This window comes from Sebastes umbrosus, chromosome 18, assembly GCF_015220745.1.
Source record: "Sebastes umbrosus isolate fSebUmb1 chromosome 18, fSebUmb1.pri, whole genome shotgun sequence".
NCBI classification, from domain to species: Eukaryota; Metazoa; Chordata; class Actinopteri; order Perciformes; family Sebastidae; genus Sebastes; species Sebastes umbrosus.
Window position 1 is genome coordinate 16,619,625 of NC_051286.1, and position 25,240 is coordinate 16,644,864.

At 38.3% G+C, this 25,240-nt stretch overlaps 2 protein-coding genes across 2 annotated transcripts; both read right to left on the reverse strand.

Moving 5' to 3' along the window:
- Positions 1–2,534: 2,534 nt before the first annotated feature.
- On the reverse strand, positions 2,535–14,506 carry faxca (failed axon connections homolog, metaxin like GST domain containing a). Its single transcript, XM_037750585.1, has 6 exons — positions 13,989–14,506; positions 10,350–10,485; positions 9,833–10,029; positions 9,332–9,549; positions 7,747–7,863; positions 2,535–6,820 (listed from the first exon to the last, which is right to left on the reverse strand). The coding sequence occupies exons 1-6, from the start codon at positions 14,273–14,275 to the stop codon at positions 6,528–6,530; spliced, it is 1,248 nt and encodes a 415-aa protein (XP_037606513.1). The 5' UTR covers positions 14,276–14,506; the 3' UTR covers positions 2,535–6,527.
- A 1,320-nt stretch (positions 14,507–15,826) lies between these two features.
- Positions 15,827–24,546, reverse strand: ccnc (cyclin C). The gene is made up of 12 exons (XM_037750587.1): positions 24,358–24,546; positions 24,044–24,150; positions 22,576–22,660; positions 21,872–21,941; positions 21,718–21,769; positions 21,560–21,615; positions 19,798–19,833; positions 19,622–19,713; positions 19,462–19,529; positions 19,275–19,354; positions 17,957–18,075; positions 15,827–17,651 (listed from the first exon to the last, which is right to left on the reverse strand). Exons 1-12 carry the CDS (start codon positions 24,387–24,389, stop codon positions 17,597–17,599), a joined length of 852 nt encoding a protein of 283 aa, XP_037606515.1. The 5' UTR covers positions 24,390–24,546; the 3' UTR covers positions 15,827–17,596.
- Positions 24,547–25,240: the final 694 nt, after the last annotated feature.

Here is a 25,240-nt window from a genome sequence, read left to right on the forward strand (position 1 = left end):
TGAACATCTTTTTTCGACATACTATACTATGACTTTTTTTTGACATACTATACTGTGACTTTTTTTGACATACTATACTGTGACTTTTTTTGACATACTATACTGTGACTTTTTTTTCAACATACTATACTATGACTTTTTTTTGACATACTATACTGTGACTTTTTTTGACATACTATACTGTGACTTTTTTTCGACATACTCTACTATGACCTTTTGAACATCTTTTTTCGACATACTATACTATGACTTTTTTTTGACATACTATACTGTGACTTTTTTTGACATACTATACTGTGACTTTTTTTTCAACATACTATACTATGACTTTTTTTTGACATACTATACTGTGACTTTTTTTGACATACTATACTGTGACTTTTTTTCGACATACTCTACTATGACCTTTTGAACATCTTTTTTCGACATACTATACTATGACTTTTTTTTGACATACTATACTGTGACTTTTTTTCGACATACTCTACTATGACCTTTTGAACATCTTTTTTCGACATACTATACTATGACTTTTTTTTCAACATACTATACTATGACTTTTTTTTGACATACTATACTGTGACTTTTTTTCGACATACTCTACTATGACCTTTTGAACATCTTTTTTCGACATACTATACTGTGACTTTTTTTGACATAGTATACTGTGACTTTTCTTTCGACACATTATACTATGACTTTTTTGTACTCCTTTTTTATATGCTATATTTGATTTGTGAAATAGCTCAGGGTGGTAGATATCTGGTTGGGATACTGGAGGTTGTGAGTTCTATCCTTATGTGACACAGTGAGTTTAAGGGCTAATTTCAAATGAAGAAGTCAAATACAAAATTAAATACAAGCTAGATGTATCTGGTCAGATAGCTCAGTGGGGTAGACATCACATTAGAGTACTGGAAGTTGTGGGTTCGATCCTTATGTGGCACAGTCTGTTTTCAGGTCTAACTTCTAATGACGAAGTCAAATATACGAAGAGAACAGTCCTCTGTGCGTGTGGCATTGGTGGCTTGGTTGCTAAGTTCCCGGTTCTGGCTGCAGCAGCGCAGGGTTCAATCCCCACCCTCACATCGATGCCCGGTGCCCGACAGTGGAGTGAGATGAGCGTCTCCTCCCAGGGTTTCAGAGAGATACAACTGGGGGGGTTATGCAACAGAAAACCAAATGTTGTAACAGAATTTTTAGAAAATATAACTTTAACCTATGTAATTTCTAACCCTAACCTATATACTATGTAATTTCTAACCCTAACCTATATAATATATAATCCTAACCCTAACCTATAGAATATATAATATATAATTTCTAACCCTAACCCTATATAATATGTAATCCTAACCCTAACCTATATAATATATAATTTCTAACCCTAACCTATATACTATGTAATCCTAACCCTAACCTATATAATATATGATCCTGACCCTAACCTATATAATAAACTCTGGAAAAAAAGTTTGGAAATTTGTGTTTGGTCAATTATTTCTCTGTTGTTGCAATGCTAATTGTCATTGTATTTTACATCGTTGGAAAGCCTGTTTATTTACCTTTACAATGATGTCCAACTTGTAAGGATCATGCATTTGTGGGATGAGCTGCACAGCTGATTATTTGGGTAGCGCCCAAGAAAAATTTGCCAAAATGCTCTGTCAATTGTAAACAGTGTATTCTCCTGTTGGTATTGACTCCTGTTTTGAGTTGTTTGGTGGATTGTGTGATTGAACTCTCTATCAGTAACAAGGAACAAGCAAGACATATTGGCAATTTTACACTCTATTCATTTAATACACTGTCAGGAGCCTCAGTAGCGGGTGGAAGATCCATACGCAGCCACAACAGCCTGGCACCTCCTCCTCATGCTGGTCACCAACCTGGTCACACGTTGTTGTGGGATGGTGAAAATGGTGAAAGTTTTTGACTTTTATAATGACATTTCTCGACATACTATACAATAACATACTATACTTTGACATTTATTGGTGAAATTTTTCGACAAGCTATATTTTGACTTTTTTTGATGACATTTTTTTACATACTATACTAAGAATTTTTTTTATTAAATTTTTCCACATACTATACGATGACTTTTATCGGTGACATTTTTCGACATACATGACTTTTTTTGATGGAATTTTTCGACAAACTAGTTAAGTATGTCGAAAAAAAGTCCTAGTATAGTATGTCAAAAAAAAGTCATGGTATAGTATGTCGAAAAAAAATCATATTATATGTCGAAAAAAAGTCATAGTATAGTATGTCTCAAAAATAAAAAAAAGTTATAGTATAGACTGTTTAAAAAAGTCCTGAAAAAAAGTCACAATCTAGCATGCCATCAAAAAAAGTCTGTATGTTTTTCCATACTCTGTTCTTTTTTCCATACTTATCCAGTCCTGGAAATTACTAAACATCAAATTCCATACTTTTCCATATTGCGAAGGAGTGTAGTTTCTTTCCCTTAGGTAGATTGTTTTTTTCATGCACATTTCAACAACAAACATAATAAATGAAACAAAATCAAGAGGAAAATACCACAGCTATATTTAATGAAATATTATGAGTAGTCCATTGTTATACAGCTTTTTATCTCTAGGTATGATACATTCATAAGAATCTTTTTTTTTAATGAGTACAGAGCGATTTCTTTTAGATCATGTTCGCCTATTAATTTGAGTCTTTTTTTCCCCCCTGGCTCTCTTATTTACAGTTTGATGAGATTCCACAAGTGTTTCAACACACACAACACCAAAGAGACAATATGGCTTCTACAGTCTACAAGCAGAAATCTCGATGGAGAGCGACACACACTGCAGGGCTAAACCCCGACCCCTGACCTCTAGCTGCTGAGGAACACTGAGACAGATGAAGTTGCTCACAGACATTATTCAGCATGGACAGTTTTTCCTGTAATGGGTGATCTCACAAGAGGGATACTGATCATCAGCTGATCAGCGAGATGGCTGACCTCACCATGCTGATCTGAGCTCTAGCAGACAGTATTTGGTATTTCACCTCAATATTTTGTTGTTTTATGATTTTAACTGGACATGAAGCTCTGCCAGGTAAAATTTTCTATTTTTGACAGAATCTGCAGCAGATGACGGGACTGTAATATTTAAACACAATGACATCGATATTATGATATGACTATAACATACACCACATGACATCTCAACACATGGACATACATGCGATTACGGCAATGACTGGCAACGTGAAAATATGCAGTTGAAGTCGGAGAAACTACAGTATTGCACTAATACACTGATCAATACACTTGATTGACTCTCTGCCATAGAAGAAAAACATGTAAACAGAAGAAGAAGAAAAGTGCAAAATAATTAACAATATAAATATTGTTATTTCTTAAATTCAAGGACATCCACGATCAAAATCAATAAATACAAACAATGTGAAATAATTAAATAAATTAATATGACATATAAAAACATAAGTCATTTGCTGGCACTAATATAAAGTAAACAGTTTTAGAGTCAGTTTCCATAATCTGACTGATGATGAGAGAAGGCAAGAACATGCAGGCGAAGGGTTTTAAGACACAATTTGTCAGTTTCAGACTATATTGTTGTATTGAAATTCATCTGCAGCACGCACACATAAAGGCTTTATCGTCTCCTTACTAAAGGCTTTGATTCAACGCCCAATGTATCGATGTTTTTGACATTATTTGGTTAAACAGAGAACCCAGAAAGCCTTAAAGTGAAGGAGCCACACAGAGGAAAATGGTGATCTTTGCTGTCATTAAAACATCATTATATTCTTTATCCATCATGCCACTGTCATCATCGACGCCGTGGTCTTACTTAAACAAATGACACCATAATGTCTTACTTATTTAACAATATACTGCTACATATTAATGCTACTATTTCTTTCATTATAAATTTCATTTTTGTGCAGCGTCTTCACAAGGAGAGCCTGACTGATGCTGGAATTTAAAGTTTAAAAAACAATTATCTGGCCAATACAATTTTTTTTAAAACACATAAATTAATATTTTGGATCATAATTCCTTAATTTGGTTATAAAAGATTTGAAAGATGTGTACTAAGCATGTGACATTTTGCAGTTGAAATAAACTTATCAGTGCTCTCTAGTGGCCAAACGACGTAATGGAGACACGGTTTCTAAATGACCTCAAACATATTTTTGGCACACTTTCTTGATACATATTATGCCAATACAAATACCGTATGTCACACTACTAGCATTTAAAGGGGCAACATTTTGCAGTGTCTTCAATTCATTCCAATGGATCCACTTGCGAAGTAACCACCTAACTGAACACAATGTGCTGGTATGTGCATTTGCTGAGTGACAAACACACATAAAAACCAGCACCGAACCATCACACACCCAAAACACCACGCAGCCTAGCGTAACATCGACCTGCGTCTGCTCTGCTATTGCTTCACATAACATTTTCTAATCATCATTTATAATCATAGTGTCCGTCACAAAAACTGCTGAAAGGAAAAGTCCTTTTTCGGGATCAATTGGCTACATCTTCGTGTGGCTGATTTGGCCAGAAGCACCGCCAAAACAAACTGCATCATCAAACTTAACGAATAAGCCAGCAAACAAATGTAGATAACATTATCTATGTCAAGTGTAAAGGGAGATTTTCATTGGCACGTACCAGCCATGCACTTTCATTCAGACTATATATATATCTATCTCATCTATTTCTACATGATTGTTTGACTCACTCTCAATGCTTGCATGTAAAATGTCTATTTGACCTAAAGCTACTGTCCTCAATGACAATCCAAACAACACAGGCGCCTGACAATGTATGTTGTCACATTATGCTTCTAATGTGGGGAAAAAATTATTATTTTTTTGGCAAAATAATTGTCTTAATAAGACAAAAGATAGTTTCAAAGTGCTTATGGCAGTTTACGATCCATCATCTTCCATGAACTTTTTACCGCACTATTCAAATAAGGACAGCAGGCATTACTGTAATATCCCAGTTGTGTAGACAGATACATACTGAACATCAGACCGGCACATGCGGCACATTCTTCGCAAAAAGTCAAGGCCGTGCCCCCTTTTGGGGGAAAGAAACCCCAAAGATCCCATAGACTTCAATGCAATTTGACATATGTATGGATTGTCATTTTTTGACAAATTTCTATGCATTCATCTCTTGTTATACAAATGTTTTATACACATGTCTAATAATTATTTTTGCGATCTTGCCTGAACCTGTGCATTCGCGATATCTTAAGAGATTAAGGTTGATTGCTGTCATGTCCCCTTCAGTCTTTGCCCATCCAACACAGTGGAGTTTCTCATATTGCTTATCCAGACATCTATACATATTTGATTGAAGCACGTTAGGCTAAGTGTTGTCTATAAATAACCAACATGTTGACAGACAACTGTTTGATCTATAGGCTGAGATTTAGTTGGAAATGACAGTCTGATGCTGTTATAACGTTAATGTATGACTGTATTGCTGCAGCAGCCTCCCACTCAAGCAAACTGACAGTGAATATTATTATTACCGGTATGTTTAAAGTAGAAGTTTGGAGATATGTTTCAACTTCTCCTGTTTACCGTCTATGAGGGACGTGGGATTGTTTTCCCCCTAAAAGGGGCGTGGTCATGCGAGCCTACTCTGGATGACGTATTGCCGGTCTGATGTACACAGTACAGGAGGTCATAGAGCTCCTCACACTGATCCTATAGACCAGCAGAGTGGGTATTCATGGAGACTACCACAAGACGATTTGACTCATTGTGTCCAACACAAACGAGAAACACCTACAGTATTTACACCATATGACAGAGGGGATGATTCTATATTCGCAGGCTATCTATACTATTTATACTCATATATATATATTCAAATATTCTATCTATTAAACCTGATCCATTTATATATTTACACTGTATTGTGTTCATTCACATGAATCCCTGTACAGTTCCCTACGTGTCGATGTCATATCAATACAAGGCGTTAAGTCAAGTTAAGCCAAGACGTTAGTCAAAACACACACAAGGCTGGGTGGCGCGAGTTGCTACGAGGGACAACGGAGGGGGGGGTCACGCACACACTTAGTTGCCGTGGTTGCGGCAACGTGGCGACAGAAGTTGGGACTGCAGATGACGTCGACCGCGTGGAGGAGTTTCTCAGCACTGGCGTCATTTACTCCTGGATTTCACTCTTGTTCTGCCTCTCTTTTCTCTCTTTCCCTCCACTGCAACTTTTCTGCTTTCTTTTTCTCTCCATCTGCCACTTTTTTTCCTTTTGACCCATGTTTCACTCTCTTTCCCTCGACTGCAGTCATTCCTCCACTACAGTGTTCAAGTGTTAGACCTCAACGTCCTCAACTTCTCCACTGACACAGGAGACACCAACATCACTCCCCAGTTATGTTCTGTTCAAAGAGGTAGGGGGGGCATGTGTGTACAGGTGGGATGCAGCTCCCTCCTGTGGTGTGCGTTATATGTGGTGGCGTGTACTACACGTGCATGTTTCGTCAACACTTGAGCTGGTCGATTTCAGAGCACTCCGTGTCCATGTCAGAGTCATACAGCGATTGGCCTGTAGGGTCGCTGTCGGGCGACAGAGGGTCCTTTGGTGTGTGAGTGTTTGATGAGGGTGTATCGTCCTGGAAGGTGTCCGTGCGGGAGTAGAGGCCCAGATCGTGGAGTTTAGAGGGCGAGTCCTCTGTGGTGTCGCTGTAGCAAAAGTCCTCCAGATCCACGAACCACTCGGGCCAGAATCGCCGGCGGATGCGCTCGCAGTACATAGCCAGGTTGATCAGCTCACCTGGAGGAGGAGAGATAGACAAGTGGGTGAGTTGCTCTGCAATCTCGGATCTCCCATCGGCTTCCGGTCTGACTACCGATAAGCCAATGTGGGGCAAAGGGACTATATTTCTGGTGTTCCGGTGTAGCCAGCAGATATCCGGGCCAAGACTTCCTTTTCCATGTGCTGCTCATCGTTTTCAATCCGATGAGCAACTTGAAATGCGAGACTGGAGTTGAGAGACGACGTGTACGACTGGATTGTTTCACAAGTAGCCAGTTTACAAGCTAATTTTAAACCACTTAAAAGCTAAATCATCATCAGACGATAGCCGGTGGGTTCCGAGATTGCATTGCGTTCCGCCTCTTTTGCTCTTCACACGGACTGTTTACCTGCATTCAACCAAAGTCTGCTCGAACGTGATTGGTCAATACTACTCGGACTAAAAACATAAACACAGAGAGCTTCCGATGTCAAAATCTTGACCCGTTGCCTAATCTGTTTATAGAGATTACGTGCTCTCTATAAATAAAACACCACTAACATTAGAGCTAAAATGATTTGTTAGTTGACAATGATTTTGATAATCAATTAATAATTCTAGCAATTTTTCAAGCAAAAATACCAATCGTTATCTGGCAACCTCTGAATTGTGGAGATTTGCTTCTTCTCTTATGTGATACTTAACGGATTGTCTTTAAGTTTAGAGTTGTGATTGGAGTTCTCTGCTTGTATTAAGATATTGATAAAGATATCAATAAAATCAAAAAAATATAGTAGTTGTGTTTGACTGTTTTAGTATACATATAAAATATAATACTTGCATTATATAATACATTATGCAAGAGTTACAATTTTACTTGATGTTTTTTTAATGTTGTTGACCTTAAAGTGTATACACTCTAAAAGTCCACAGATTTTGTAGATTCCTGTTTGGGTGAACTCACCTTTGATCAGCTGCTCGGGCCGTGTTCCTGGTAGCGTCCACATAGCAGGGGCGAGGTGACTGAACACTGCAGCGTCTACTGTTGAAAGCTTTGAGCCCATAAGATACTTCTTGTCACCTTAGACAGGACAGAAAAAAAGATATTTCAAATAACAAAACACAAATACCATCCATGTGTAGACGTTCTTTTCCTCTAAAAGGAATAGTTCAACCTTTTGGGAAAATTGACCTATTTACTTTCTTGCCGAGATTGAGATAAGAGGATTGATAACGACCACTCTCGTGTCTGTGTGGTAAATATATCTAGCTTAGCTTAGCATAAATACTGGAAACAGGGGGAAACAGCTAGCCTAGCTCTGTCCATACATACATTTGTACAGAAAATGTATACGAGAGGAAACTGAAAGAATCACTTCTGGCCACAAAGTGATCAGAGATCAGAGAGTGATGTCTTTAGGGTCATGAAACGTTAACCATAGTGAGCACCATAGGTAATGTAACACTTCCCACCACAGCTCTACTACATGCACTCATATCTTTCTCTCTTAGTATACTTTTTTATACCATACTGTGAATTTGTATGCTTGTTTTTAATGACATAGTATACTATGACATTTTTTTCTTTTATGACATACTAAACTATGACTTTTTTATGACATACTATACTATGACTTTTTTATGATTTTTTTTTATGATGTACTACACTATGACATTTTATATTTTTTATGAAATACTAAACTATGAAATGTGTATGTATTTTTCTATGACATACTATACTATGACTTTTTTATGAAATGTTTTATGACATACTATAATGACTTTTCATATTTTTTCATGACATACTATACTATGCCTTTTTAATGACCTTTTTATAACATACTATACTATGACTTTTATGATTGTTGACGATTGATGAAGTACTATGATATTACTTTTTGGGGGATTTTTTATGACACACTATACTATGACTTTTTATGACAAGTTAGTACACTATGACATTTTTATGAAATGTTTTATGACGTACTTTAATATGACTTTTTAATGCCATACTATACTATGAGTTTTTTATGACAGTTTTTATGGTTTACTATACTAGACTATACATCTCCTACCATAAACTGCAAGAGGTTATGTATTGATTCTATACTACCTTTTCACCACAGGAGGTCAGTATTGTGCTAGTATTTGACAACTACAAACATGATGTGGCTGCTTATAGTTCTCATTGAAAAGCCATTGCAGTGGTTCTACTTTGCCAATAAAGCTGTTGATCTGCTTCCAGGGTAAATTAGGTGAATGCCCAGGTGACTCAAATTTATGACAAAGTCTCACAATTACAAAGTTAACATCCTTAAATCTCTTTGGATACAGAGTAAAGTCATAAATGCTAAAGGAAAACGAATTGTGCTGTAATGAAGGCTTTCACATTGCCACATTTAAGAAGACTGGGTTGTGTGGGTTAACCCATAATCTTTTCTGCAAAAACATCCCTCAGTCGATCACAATAATTCCCACAAATATATTATGTTATATTCTAATCTTCCATCAGTATTTATAACTTAAATATATATTTTCAGGGTTCTCACCTAGTAGAGTGGCCAGGGTGCGCATGTCCTTCTCCATCAGGGCGTAAACCTCCTCCTCAGAAAAGCGTCCGATCCCGTGCCCATACATCTCCCTCTTGACAATCCCGCCGGTCAGGTGACTCAGGATCCACTTGAGCAGGTCACTCAGCGGCCCGCTCACTGACAGCATCTTCTGGGTCTCCTCCAGGTTGTCCACCCACTGACAGTAAGCTATGGTCCTGCAACACAAACACACACATCTGCATTTGTATATAGACACATACACATCTCAGGATGAATATTCTAGTGGTACTACTACTAGAATAAAACAAAAAAATATGATATGATCCTGTTGGAAAAAATAGGCCACAAGTTAGTTAAATTCCACAAAAATAGGTTTTAAGAATCGTCTATAAAAAAAAAAGAGTTGATGAGTTATAGTTCCCACTCCTGCTCCTTATAAGTAAACTCCATTGTTCTAAGACGACAAAATATGCAGTTTTAACCTCACTGGTTCCTCACCAGTAGAAATGCTCTTCCACCATTTTGGTGATAGCCCGAGAAATGGCCTTCTCCTGCGGCGTCAGGCTCTCGTTGAGGCTTGCGCCCAGCCTCTCCTCCAGGAAGTCGATGATGAACTCGGTACCACACACCTGCTCCTGGTTGTATTCGATCCACGGCATCTTCCCCTGCGGCGAAAGCTTCCCATCAAAGTAGTTCTGCGAGAGAGAGAGAGGGGATTCAGGAAAGAAAATACAGAAAGAAATACAGAATAGAGAAAGTAATTGGTGATTAAGTGAATTACATTGGAATTGGATCAAGACAAAACATTTAATTATTCCTTAGTGAGTCCCCGGTAGCAACAGAGACTCTGTGTTGGACAACTAATTAATCACAATAAAAGAACAAACTAAGAAGAAGTGGGGATTAAAACATCCTCACACTCAATTGTAAACACACACTGTTACAGAGTCAACCTAGGAGAACAAAAGACGAAGAGATGACGTAGTAGTGCAGACACATAATCACACTGCTGTACCTGGTAGGGCAGGTCAACCATGCGGAGGTAGGTCTCCATCTTAAGGCAGAAAGGGGACAGGGATGGGACGCCAGTTTTGGGCCTGGAGAACTGGTGGAGTATGATGGCATCTTTAGAGTCCAGCTCTTCCTCCTTTCTGTGTGGAGGACAGAATGACAGAGCTGAAGGAGAGACTTGAAAAAAACAACAACAAACAAATGTGTGTGTGTGTATTTATACTTATCACGTTGCAGGAACATAATTCTTTTCACAGTCACATTAAGGGGACTTGCCTCTCATTTGGGGACAAAAAGCAGGTCCCCACAACATTGAAAATTAGATTCTTGGGTTGGGTATTGGGTTAAGTTTCTAGTAGTAATGGTTAGGACTGCAGGGAATTATTCTTTTCAATACCAAATAATATTCCAATTATTTTTTCGATTAATCGTTTGGAGGAAATAAATGTCACAAAATAGTGAAAAAAAGTCCATCACAGCTGAAAATGACTGAAAACGATTAATCAATTATCCAAATAGTTAGATTAATAGATATAGATTGATGTTATGTCCATTGACTTGTAATTTGACTAATCATTTCACCTCTAGTAATGGCTAAAGTTAAACTAGGCTAGATTACCAACCAGGCAATCCAGGCAACTGCCCTAACCACGGAGCCCGAGGGGCCCCAAAACGCTCCGAGTGCACTACAAGACAATTGGGTTTGATAAATTAGTGAATTGCAAAAACACTTAAGTATAATATCAATTTAAGCAGGTCCACCATTATTAAATAATCTGCTCATATTTTTTTTTGGCCCTGTCTTGTAGAGGGGATCTTAGTCAAAATCTAGTTTTGAGAGCTTCATTATTTCCGTTTATATTGGGTTCACACATGGTACATCAAACCTGGTAACAAATCCACCTAGTACCTCTAAAGCTCACTAATTAAAGATCCCATATCATGCTCGCTTTCAGGTTTATACTTGTATTTTGTGTTTCTACTAGAACATGTTTACATGCTGTAATGTTAAAAAAAAAAAGGAATTTATTTTCCTCATACTATCTGCTGCAGGCAACAGCTTGGGTCCATGTTTACTTCCTATCAGCTGATGTCATTCACATACACTGCAACCGTAAATTTAACTGGGGCCTACTTTATAATTAAAAAAAAGACATGAAAATCTCACTTTTTACATTACGGTCTGCAGGAGAGATAATAATGCACACAGTGTACTTTCATAGACTAAGCTACTGGACTGCACTATATTAATTTTTAACAGTCTCTTCTGCACTATATTCACTGTTTTAATAGTCCTGTATCACAGCTGTTAGCCTGCACTATATTCAGTTTTAACAGTTTTCTTCATCTCCTTGTATTTTTATATCTGGTATATTTTTTGTACTTTGCACTACTAACTTTTTTACTGCCTTTTTACTAACATATTTTGCACTATGGAACTGTGATGCTGGAAACTTTAATTTCCCTTGGGATCAATAAAGTTACTATCTATCTATCTATATATATATATATATATATATGGGACCTTCAACACATTATATCTCACTTGTATAAAACTGTGCAAAACTCCAAGTGTAAAAATGACAAATTGTGGATGAGGGTCAGAGTATTTCTTAGCTGGTGACTTCCAGGAGCCTCTGCAAACCTCACAGAGCCAGGCTAGCTGTTTCCCCCTGTTTCCAGTCTTTATGCTAAGCTAAGTGGGAGGAACGGGCTATCATACCATTGAACAAATCAAATGACCGACCCTGAGTGATTGTCATCCCTGGGCCATTTATAACCAGCAAAGAGGGGGGAAAAAAGCTGCAATGTCAAAATAACGAATCACACCCTTGTGAAAGATTATGGTGCATTCACATGGATGCTGTTGGAGGCTATACTTCACAGACAAGGACAGGCCCTGCTACATGGCATCAAATGGGTATACAATGCAGAATTAAAGGAAGCTGTCCACTGTAAAAAGTGCTGAAACGTTAAAAACCCCAAAACAAGCAGCCTCACAGTGGAGGAGCTGTCCACTTCAGTGTGGTGCTGAAATGACCGCTCGCTCTTAAATAGGCTGCTTTTGGTGCAATAACCTGATGAGTGTACCGGTACAATGAAGCCTATAGCATACAGCCAGAGACATATATATAGGTGTAACATTTAACGTCAGAAACAACTGCTTGAGAGGAACAACATGTCCCGAAAGCTGGTCAGCCAGTCTGGATGAACTCCATCCAAATGAGCATTTAACTGCAACAACAAACAGCCTTTATTTCAGTATAAAAATCGACCCTGCATTTATGGCAGCTATATGCCCAGTATAATGTATGTTGGGCCTACACACCAGAGATCACTTAAACATCATTTTAATATTAAGTTGAGAGATATTGCGTTGTATAGCTGTATTGCCTGTGATTCGTCAACAACAATGGGCCTGGCCTGCAGGTAACCCGAGATATATACTGTATATAACAGACTCAAAACCCTTATTTCCTGCCAATGAATAATCAATAATAAGGAATATATTATTATCTATCATATCTATCAACAGCCTCGCCTGTCAGTTCTAAATAACCTAGTATGTTTGGGGCTTTTTGGGTTAGACTGTTTACATTATAAGCCTTTTTTTCCACATAACTGCAGTGCTTTATAGACTGAAACCAAACACCGGAACATGTGTGGAGCAGAGGACAGGAGGTGGGGGGATCACAATAAAGCAAACACAAGATGAACCTATACATCACATCGCCTCGTCCTTGAGATATAGACAAATGAAAGTGACCCGCTGTCATAGTCCTTTAATGTCTATGCATATGACAGGAGAGCTATATAAAAATAGGCCTATATATATATATATATATATATATATATATATATATATATATATAAGACACTAACCTCTAACAAACAACACTAGAAATGAGCCTTTTGTAATCATTGTTCAATGACCAAGTCTGAAATATATAGGCTATACAAACCATGACCAATCCACAATAATAAGTCAATAAAGATAATGTCCTATAATGTCAATGCATATGACTGGAAAGCTGTATAAAAATAGGCCTATATAGACACACTAACCTCTCTAACAAACATTAGAAATGAGCCTTTATCCTTTTGTAATCATTGTTCAATGACCATCATCATACCATTAATCCATAATAATAAGCCAATAAAGATAATGTCCTATAATGTCAATTCATATGAAAGGAGAGAGCTGTTTGAAAATAGGCCTATATAACACACTAACCTCTCTAACAAAAACAACATTAGAAATGAGCCTTTTGTAATCATATTGTTCAATGAACTGAAGTCTGAAATATAGGCTATACAAACCATGACCAATCCACAATAATAAGCCAATAATGTCCTATAATGTGTGTGTGTTTGTGAGGATGGAGTATGGGGGGGGGGGGGGGGGGTGGAGGGTTCAGTTACATCACAATCCTCCCACTCACGATTTCTTATTCTCCACTGACTCTCTGCTCTTACCCCACCAAGCCTCACAATATCAAGTCAAACCTCAGAGAAAAATACAGGAGATTTTGGAGTTAAAACATGAACAGTGTTTTTTTCCACATTGATCTGGCCCTATAGAGGCCTGGAAGGTGATGCATCTCCTCTGCCAGCCTCTCTGGTGTTGTTGGTATATATATACCTGATGGCCAGCAATTCGTGCAGCAGATAAGCAGCAGCAGCCAGCAGAGCTCCTCCAGTCAAATACAGCGTCTTCCTCCACCAGGAGTCCGAGCCCAGAGCTGACATGATCCCGCCGTAGTCCTGCTGCAGTGGGCAGGCGATGATGTACCCATAAAACGAGAGCTGCTCATCGGAGCCCAGCAGGCCGGAGGAGGAGGAGAAGCAGCTCCAGCAGCTCTGGTTCTGGTTGCCAAGATCAACCACACACGACCGCGTCCAGGCGAAGCCGACGCGCCAGTACATCATGCTCTCTGCTGCTGTCGTCTGCAGCCACTTTCCGCCTCTCTCTGGCTGCACGGGGCTTCATCAGAGGGGGCTTCATGGGAGCAGAGGGCTGCAGGTGAGGGATGATGGGGCGAGGATAACAAGAAGCGTCCCGCCCGGAGCTGGTCCCCGCAGCGGGGTCCACATCCTTCCGCAGCCCGCTCGGAGCTCGCTGGATGGCTGTAGCCTCTCCCTCCTTCTCACTGTCAAGTCAACACTAAGAAAACAGCGCTTCCGGTTTGCCTTTCAGAATAAAAGTTGATCAGTGGATGTGTGTTGCAACATTCTATAGGAGTAGACCGAAATCAAAAACTCAAGAGAAAATATAAATCAGAATGTAAATACAGTTTCCTTCCTGCATCCTGCATAACACAGTTTGTATTAGATATACAGCCTGTTCTCCCTCCTGTCCTCTGGTAGAAGATACAGGACCCCCAGGACTCTCACCAGCAGACTGAGGAACAGTTTTTTCCCCCAGGCCATCAGACTTTTAGATAGATAATTCATACGACACCTTCTCACACAAAAAGTGCAATAAACAAGTGCAATACCTCAATCATATATCTTATTCTGTATATACTGTATATGTTCTTAATATGCCTGTAAATGTTCTTAATATGCCTTGAACAAAGTATTTCCTTTTATAATTGTAATATAACATATTATTTTGAAAAGCATTTCACTCGATTGTACTTGTATAACCAGCGTGACAATAAACATCTTGAATCTTGAATGGGCATGGCTGAATTGCTAACAAGACAAACCTGAACCCTGGACTCCTGGAGGGGCCCCAGACATCACAGGTGCCACAAAAGTCCTATAGGTTTACTTTTGTTGGGTTCTGGAAATGTGAATAAATGTTATCCGTTATCCCATCACTGTGGCACAATTGTTCCAATATTAATTTGCTTTAAATTCACCCATATCGCATTGCATCATGCTGTCATTGTATTATTTGCAACTGCAACATGTCAAACTGAACTCCATGAATAAGGTCTACCAGTTTATTGCCACCGTTTCACTGTTCAATCTGATAATTCTACTGGTTTTGTTACTTTATATTGTTCTCCCCTGAAGTAAAACAAATTAGATGGTTTTATTTTGAAGGGGAAATGCTCCAGCTTCCCGTAACGTGTTTCTCTGCTGGCTTCAAGCAGCTAAAGTGACGTCACGGGGACTGACTGTTCCCCATGGTACCATCTCCTAGACTAGAGGCAACTACAGGTAAACACATCCTCTGATACTATTCAATGAATTAACTTTCTTTCTTTTTTTAAACCACAAACAGGGGGAAAATATAATGTATTGTGTGTACTATACCCACTTCACTCCAACCCCTCTGTTACTAAAATATATACTTTTATTAATGTCAAAACTGATATGTAATATATTACATATTCTTTGTTTCTGCCACTAGGGGTCCTACCACAGCCATTGTGTTGACATTGAAGTTAGGTAATGGGACTGAATAAGACTTTTGTAACATGCTGGAAGATTCCCAAAAGACCAGCTTGAATAACAGCAGTGAACTACTTTTGTTATGCACACCATACATTTTTATTACCATAATTCATCCTCCAAAATTAAAAAACAAAGACTTTCAAGTAATAAAACAATTTTGGGCCATGTGTTTTTTTTTTTACCAGAACTAGTAGAATTATTTAGGCGGGGTGAAGCCCTTTAAATTTCCACACCCATTCATGTGAACTGTCGTACAGCAGATGGAGACTGCTGAAGGGCAGGAAAAAATGACAGAAGGCGAAGCAGAACAAGGCTGCATCCAACTTGCCTCAGTGGCTTCTGTCTCTTTCACTCAGTATGAGAAAGTGACGGGCTAGTGGCGTTCAAACACCATGTTTTTGTACCGATAGTGACAAAATTGATGTGTACAGGAAGCCACTGAGGAAAAAAAAAATGAAGATGCATCCCAGCAATGCGACAACATTCAGCCCTAAAAATGCATTTTACAGTTCGCCTGAAAGGGACAGTGTGCTTTTATGAAGGGTTTTCTCTGTAACCAGCAGCTTTCATTTTGTAAGGCTTTCAAGCACCTTGTTTTGAGCACAGCCACACACACACAGCTCCCACTGTAATTACATCACAAAAATATAGACATCGATATGACAGGTATATGCACACATACGTTGCCACAATTCAGCGATTAAATAGATGGCGGTAAATAAGAAGAATGTACAACCAAAAGTGTGCAGACAAATCTAGAACGATTGTAATTTGCGTTTAGTCCAAAAAAAGCAATTTTTTTGACAAATTAAAAACAACCAAATACAGCTTTTTAAGCAACACATTATTCTACAACTAAAGCAGAATAAATGGAAAAAAAAAATAATTACAATAAAATGAATAAGATTTGCAGCCGACAGAATCATGACGGTGAAACAAACAAACGGGGGCCCTTTTTATCTGAAGCACAAAGCTAAAAACAGCTCATGATTTTTGATTTAAGTTTCATTAATTAAGCCAAAAAACTTGAAAGATAAAATAAATGAATAAAATTATAAGGATATTTACAAAAGCAAAGAGGGAATGGGATGGAGGAGGTGGAGTTGTCATGATTCTAAAACAGTAAATTATTGTATTCAAAGAGTTAATTTCTACCATAGCGAGGAGCCTCTCTTGGGATTTTACCTGCCATGGTTCATGATCAACCAGCAGACACCTCACAGGGTCGGGGTATCCAATCAGATCCACACAGGATCAAATCATTTTACAGAGAAGACTACTATACTCCCTGAGGAATGAAAACCCAACCCAGACTGGCTACTCACATTGTACACACTCACACACACGCACACACACACACACACAGTACTTGTGATCAAGTTTTCTCGAATCCCTCGGAGCGCTCGGGACTCGCTCCTCTGGGCTGTTCAAGGATGTCAGGATAATCACAATGACATTAAAGCAGGTTTCTACTGAACCATCACATCTGTTTTCCCACCACATTCCCAGCTCCCCTCTCTGCACCACCTTACCTCCAAATGTTCCTCAGTTTTTTTAGTTCATTTCAAGTCTGGAGCACAGAGTACAGAGCCTCATCGAGACATTTCAGTGGCTGCTCGCTCAATCCATAAACCCACAGTGATCAGAGGAGGGAAAAGAGAAGACGTGGCTCTCAGTGTTTGTTGGGGGGTTTTGGTCGTAGATGAGGGGACATCTTGGGTTTGCTGAAATGTGATTTTTTTTTTTTTTCAGCTAACATCACAAAGGTGGTGTTGTGTGACATTTTAAAAAAAGATCCACCCCTCTCTCTACATGGATTACCACAGAAATGTAGACGCCACGCTAGGACTGGCTGTAGGAGTTGCTTTGGTTCCCGTTGGAGCTCTGGTCACTCTCACTGCAGACACATGGAAGATATAATTACATACAACTCATTGAGATATAGTACGAGGTGTCTGGTTTGCCAATACGCAGTATAGTTATGTGAAAATGACACTAACTAAATGCAGTTTTGTGCTGTTATGTATGGTTCAAACAATTACCTATTCTTTACTTACTGTATATTTTACTTGAAAAAGCGATCAGGGAATATCGCAGTCTCTTATGTGTTTATCGCGCAAGTTGACATCGCGATTTATTGTGCAGCCCTAGTATGTAGTGTATATGACGGCAGGGCTACACACAGAACCGAGTCAGGTTTACCTGTTAGGAGGAGGTTTGGGCTTAGGCATCTTGTTGAGCACGGCAGCTATCTCCTTTCTGTCATCAAAGTTTTTCCACTGGTCATAGAGCTTCAGAATGACACGGATGATCTCCAGGATCTTGACAGAAAACACACAAAAACAGAAGTTAAACTTATGTGGATCCACAGCTGTTCAATACAAAATAGTCAAAAAGTAAAATGGGTTCTCTTCCTGTATATATATTGTCCAATGATGTTTATAAAACCGCTACTGTAGTTCAAGTCTTAAGTTCAGAGCGGCAAAGTCAGACCATTTTTTGATGATCTAAAAAGGTTTATATAATTTATTATACATCCTTATTTAATGAAGTCTTACAAGGCCATGCTCTAGTTCCCAATAAGCCTAATAATAATAATTATTATTATTATAATAGGCATAATATTGTGCCTACTAAGCCCCTTCAGATGGATTACAAACATGGCTTTCATTGTTTCATTGCTCAAACAGGACATTCCCAGAAATAGTGACCAGTGAATCAACCAGTCATAGTCAGATGTTCTTAGATTTCAAACATTATACAACGTTTCTGATGTTAAAATATTTATACATGAAGTGGATATATTATACAGTGTATGATCAGTCTGTGTCCGTCTGACTCTATATGGTAAATGCCTAAATCCCCATTGAATCTGGCAATTTATTTATTTATTTTTTGCTTTTTGGGACAACGCAATTAACTGTGTTTGTAAGCCTCATGACAAACACACCGACAGCAGGAAACCAGACTGTGGCCACGCAATGCCCAAAGGCATGCCAAAAACAACAGTGGCCAATGTTGTAATAAAAACAATGAAGCTAAATGTGCAAACCCATTACAAAAAAAGAGATGAACATCAGCTATTTTTATAAAACACAGACTGCCTGCATTCCTCGTCTGCTTTTTTACAACAACTGTGGTGATTTTTGGGCTGCCAGCTTGAGGCAGACATCCCATGAAGATGATCAACTGGGGAACTAGGAGACGACTAAGGCTGCATTCACACCGAATCAGGCGTTGCGGCGATTTGCGCAGAGTTGTGCGACGGTGTGGAAGTGTCACTTAAACGGCCCATTCAACGCCAAGCTACTCAGAGAGATAAGATAGATACACAGAGTTGTACAGCTCTTGATTCTGGATATTTATTTCTTTTTCACCAGACAAATACAACATTGTGAGAAACATTTCTGTATGTGTCAAGGATGAATGTGAATGTGTCTCAATAAGTTCAGATTCTACAACACATTTAAAAAAATGTTTTTAAAAAAAAAAGGATTTTTGAGAATACAACTGTTCTTACTTTGTCCATGTCAACGGAAAGCTCTGAAAACCACTGCCGGGCATCTTTCTGCTGGACCACACAGGCGACATGCAGACAGGCTGTGGGAGGAAGAGAGCTCATCAGGTTACATCTAATGAATCTTATTTCAAGTCAGTTAACTGCATTAAATAGCTGCGATGAGAAATGCATGGGGACAAATTTTTACCCAAGGCAATCATGAAGGGAGGGTAGAGCAGACACAGATCCGTCCTGTAGGTGTCATTCACTATTCGCCTGGTTCAGATATAGATAACACCACTTAGTAAGCCGACCAACAACAGCTAAATCTAGTATTCAAGGATGTCAAAAAAAAGACAGTATCGTACCAGGCCAGGGGCAGCAGCATGTCTTCCTGTCCCATATCCTGTACATACTGTAACAGTGGTCTGTATGGGTGGTACACTATCAGGCAGCAGTCCTGAAAAAAAGATAAACAATAAGTTATCCAATCGCGCAAAGGGCAGGTACAGTGGCAATGACACAAAGCTCTCTCTCCACTCACCATCAACTCCAGAAGGTAGAACTCACATTCTAATATCTGTAAAAGACACACATTTAAATTGTATTCAACATATCAGACCAGTTAAAGGCAGGGTCGGTGATCTTGAGAAACTAGCAAGAGTACCGTACCCCCACAATTATCAACAGAAACATGAACATATCATAATGAACTTGAATGGCTAACATGGCTATTGTTAGTACACGCTGCTTGTGGAAGACTCCGGTGACGCGCAATGAGTGCGCGGGCAGAGTGCGCGCAGGCAAATAGGTAGGTAGTCTGCTCAATCATTTCATTCGGGCCGAATATCCAGCAAAATCTATATTTTGCTTTTAATTACTTTATACATTGCCAGATAAAAGGAAAAACGATAACACAAACTTTTTTATTACCCTCAACAATACTACAACTGTTACATTTATATTACCCCCATTTGTCCCCATGCCATCATCACTAAAACGATGTCTGCAGGTTGGATATGAAAATTAATGTGTAGGAGTTGCAGCAGCCCGCTAACTCATTCTCCGCTGTGTGAACCACACCCTCCTTTTATCGCTCCGTGGTGGCTCACTATAAATAATAGTTTACACAGCTTTCAGACAGGCAGCGTGTCAGAACAGCCCCGGTGACGTCCTGGCAACTGGGTGGAGATGCTGGATAAATAAAATACTGACGGTGGACACCACTTAACACCGCAGAGAGAAATGCTGCGCGGAGCGAATGCGTGCTCACGGGTCGCCGTGGTCGAAGCCATGTCCCACAGCAACAAGATTTTTACCGGAGGTTTGCGAACATTAGTTGTGGAATCTCACGTGGTGATAGACACCGACGTGGCAACACTATGATACGCTGTAAAGGGCTCTTGGTATGCTGTAATGTAGCACGGCAGTGCATAAATAACTTTGCAGAGGAAGCAGGAAAACAATCAGGTGGTTGATTCATGGCTGCTGCTGATCCACTAGCATACGGTTATTTGAGAGGTTTAAACTGGTGAATTATATCGACCTTTGTTTTGCTCTGTATTAGGATGGGCGCACTACTCTTAAGGTTGAACTACAGTCCGTCTGTTTTCAGGATCAAGCCGAAACACATTGCTTTCAACTCTGCATTGCCCCCGCTCTTCTCAAGCCCACTAGGGCTGCAACTAACGATTATTCTCATTGTTGATTAATCTGTCGATTATTTTCTCGATTAATCGATTAGTTGTTTGGTCTATAAAATGGTGAAAAATGTCGATCAGTGTTTCCCAAAGCCCACGATGACGTCTTCAAATGTCTCATTCTGTCCACAACTCAAAGATATTCAGTTTACTGTCATAGAGGAGTAAAGAAACCAGAAAATATTCACATTTAAGAAGCTGGAATCAGAGAATTTTCCCTTTTTTTCATGAAAAAATTCTTAATTATTCAAACCGATTAATCGATTATCAAAATAGTTGGCGATTAATTTAATAGTTGACAACTAATCGATCAATCATTGCAGCTCTAAAGCCCTCCTTTCAAGTCTGACCCTTGCTCAAACTTTGTCAGTGTCATGTGCAACCCTTTAACACAAACACACATTTGAACACTCTAATTAGTCATTTGTCTTTGTCACTGTGTTATTAGATTGACGACAGGGTTATAACTTTACTTTGCTTCATTACGTTGCTGCATTTACTGTTTAATGATTGTTGTTTCAAATAATAATTTTGATGTTGCACTTAGAGTATGTCGCTCTGGATAACAGCATCTAAATGCCTAAAATGCACAGACAATTTACTTACATGGTTCATTCTGTAAGGGAACTCCTTTGGGAAGGCATAAGAAAATCTTGTTTTCACTGTTTTATGGAAAACAAAACATGATTATACCATCTTCACTGCAGAAGAAACACAATTTGAGAGATTTGTACTATTTTCAATTTAGGAAATACATTACTTACACACAGATGTTGCTGCAGAGATCAGCCTGGTATTGGACACAACTCCAAATTCCTGAAAGGACATACATAATTGAGCTCAGAACAGATAAACAGAGCACAAATACTTTACCAGTGTAAACTTCTTGTATTACTGGTACCACAGAAACTTCCATACCTCAACTTTAGAAGCCAGGAAAACACAGGTAGGAGCCATGAGCACCGGATCTATACTTTTCAGGGAATACCTGCAAACAAGAGGAGATAAAGATGTATAATGTATGTAAGAGTAGCAAAAAAAAATGCAGTGGAGAGTAGGTGATGATGAAGATCATACTACACTGCTCTGAGCAACAGTATGTATTATAAATTAAGGGATAAAGGAAAGGTTTTATCTCAGGCTATGTATTATTGACAGTATCAAATATAACATCATTGCCTCCCTAGTTTAAATAAAAATAATGTAATATATTTTGGACAATGATAATAATGTATCTATATGATATTCTAATCTAAACTAGAGGTGGGTGATATGGTTTCAGAGAAAACAATAGCATTAGTAATGTGGGTATGATGGCCAAGCAGACAGACATATTCACCTATACAGATAAAAGTGTCAGATACAGTAAGTGTGCCAGCTGTAATGGCAGAACAGCATTTAAGTTGTACAACCACATTACTACAACCAAAGTCCCAGTTGATTGTGTATTCTAATATCACTAGATGGATGGAAATCTAAATTCCAGTGCACACCAGGGGACTGGCATAGACCCAATTTTATTGGAAAATTACATTTAAAAACAAGAAAGAGCGAACTAGAGTACGCATTTCGCACGTGGCTTCATCAGATTCACTTCATCAGTATTGATACCTCTTCCTTACCTGGCATAGAAGCGTTTGAAGTAAACAGTTGCAGTAGCAATGACCTGCTGCCGCAGCTTCAAGTGTTCCCCCAAAGCCTGGATCACTGAAAGAGACAGAATTAAACATTCAATAACTTAAAAGTAAAATAGTCTGACTTCATTATCTAGTTAAAAATACTCGTTGGGTTGAGAATTACAGAATTTTTGAAAGGCAACTACAATCGTCATATCTATATATGACGATTGTAGTTGCCTATCAGTCCAGTTCTGAGGTCTCTACACTGGCTCCCTGTCTCTCAGAGAATTGATTTCAAAATACTCCTGCTGGTTTACAAAGCACTAAATGGTTTAGGGCCAAAATACATTTCTGAACTTCTGCTTATGTTATGAACCATCCAGACCTCTCAGGTCATCTGGATCAGGTCTGCTTAGTGTCCCCAGAGTCAAAACTAAACATGCAGAAGCAGCGTTCAGTTTTTATGCACCAACTATTTGGAACAAGCTCCCAGAAAACTGCAGGACCAACTCCAACTCTGAGTTATTTTAAATCAAAGCTTAAAACTTTCTTGTTTGCTGCTGCCTTTTATTAAACCAGATAATGATCTTATATACTGCACTAGAGCTTTTACTCTTGTGTATTATATTCTATTTTAGCTTTGATCCTAGCTATTATTTGTAGCTTGTTTTTATTTTCTAATATTTAATGTTTTTATTACTGTTTTAATTATGTCTTAATGTTCTTTTGCACTTTGTCGCAATGTTCTTGAATGTTTACGTAAAGCACTTTGAATTGCCCTGTTGCTCAAATGCTATACAAATAAAGCTGCCTTGCCTTTAAAGTACAAAATACAATCCAATATATTTCAGTTGGACTGTATATCGCATCAGGCTGAAGAAGGCTTTTTGTCCATCAGTCCATCTAGTTGCTAAATAATAATTAATGTGCTGCTAAAGACATGCAAATCCAGAGGACAGATGGTAATTTTGTAATGGGTTATGTATGAATAATTGTGATGTGTTTTGTTTTTTGTCTGATGGGTCTTACTTGTATGTCCGTCTATGGTAACAGTATGTCTATTGTGTGTGTACTTTTGTCTCAAACTGAGCTGCCTATGGATACAAAATGAATTTCAGTGCAAGTAACATACATATGATGCTCATTTTTAACAGTCTCTTCTGCACTTTTTCATAGTCATGTATCACAGCTGTTAACCTGCACTATATTCAGTTTTAACAGTTTTCTTCATCTCCTTGTATTTTTATATCTGGTATACATATATATATTTTTTTTTACTTTTTACTACTAACTTTTTTAACATGGTTTGCACTATGGAGCTGTGATGCTGGAAACTTGAATTTCCCTCAAGATCAATAAAGTTACTAACTATCTATCTATCTATCTACATATGATGCTGTGTTATTTAGTGTATTCTAAGGAGTTAAATGAGTGCAGATCTCACACTATGAAATATAAATTGAACAAACACCATTGGCAAAGAAGATCTGCAGCTTCCAGTACTCCTCTTCTGAGAGAAACTTCAGATCCTTCTGTCGCTCCTTCATCAGGTCCTGCTTGTCCAGAACCCACTGCAGACTTTCACAAAAGAAAACATACATTAATTCAATAGAACTCCATAGTTACTATAGTTACCAACCATAGTTACCAACCAGGCTAGCGGGTAGCAACAACAGCATCACTATAAACCAGTTATCCTTCTACAGCTAGCAGCAGGCCTCTCAACACAACACGGTCCTTTACTAAATAAACACGTATTAACTCCATTTTTTTATTAAAACTTACTAATGAGAACTTTGCCAGAAGTTTCCCGCCATCTCGTAGTAGTTGAGGTAGAGAAAGACACTTTTTTATTAGTAAAACTTTACTACAAAGAAGCAGGTTAGCACAGTTAGCACAGGCAAAGTAGCTGTGCTAAACCTAGACACTGGAGTCACGTCAAAATCGTCCCCGGAGAAGGAGAGAGAACAAAAAAGGAATGGTTCCGGAATTTTAGTTCCGCACTTAAAAACGTCAAATGTTTTGTTTTCAATTCAATTCAATTCAATTTGCTTTATTGGCATGACTGTCAGGTGAACAATATTGCCAAAGCGTCAATTCAATAATAAATTAAATAAATAAATAAATAAAAACAAAATCATATATATACATATGTACAATTCATTAAGCAAATTACAATATATAGATAATTAAAAAGAACATGCATGTAAATGGAAGAAAACAATGAAGAAGTAATAAATGTTTGTTGTGTCGATAAAACAAACAAACAAATAAAAAACAATTAATAACAATATATTGCAATATCAAAGGATAAATGTAATAAAAAAAAAAAAACGATTTTTTTTTATTCAACAAGTTTATAGGCTTGCCTATATATGTATGTTTTCTTATTAAATTGCGTAATACACGTTTGCATTATTTCAGTTAGAAAAAATATGAAAATTATGGAGTGAATGGATGGAAGGGTTGTTGGGTGTGTGGGTTGACAAATTCATGGTAATATGAAAAATAAAAAAATATGATTTTATATATTTACTATGAGCAGAACTTCTAACGCATCATGATGAATAAATGTACAGTACAGTATATTCCTATGCAGGTAAGTCAAGAGATGATGTCATCATTATAAGATTCTGTCAGCCGCCTATAATAAGTTAATTGGCGCAAC

Excerpts from the sequence above, each read along its gene's own strand:
- faxca (XM_037750585.1), bottom strand. The coding sequence starts at position 14,275 with ATGATGTACTGGCGCGTCGGCTTCGCCTGGACGCGGTCGTGTGTGGTT. Across the intron at positions 9,550-9,832 it reads GTGGAAGAGCATTTCTACTG|GACCATAGCTTACTGTCAGT; the intron begins GTGAGGAACCAG and ends TTTGTGTTGCAG. Across the intron at positions 7,864-9,331 it reads CACCCTGGCCACTCTACTAG|GTGACAAGAAGTATCTTATG; the intron begins GTGAGAACCCTG and ends GTCCTGTCTAAG.
- ccnc (XM_037750587.1), bottom strand. The coding sequence starts at position 24,389 with ATGGCGGGAAACTTCTGGCAAAGTTCTCATTA. Across the intron at positions 24,151-24,357 it reads TTCTGGCAAAGTTCTCATTA|TCTGCAGTGGGTTCTGGACA; the intron begins GTAAGTTTTAAT and ends CTTTTGTGAAAG. Across the intron at positions 21,616-21,717 it reads CTCTGCAGCAACATCTGTGT|TGAAAACAAGATTTTCTTAT; the intron begins GTAAGTAATGTA and ends TCCATAAAACAG.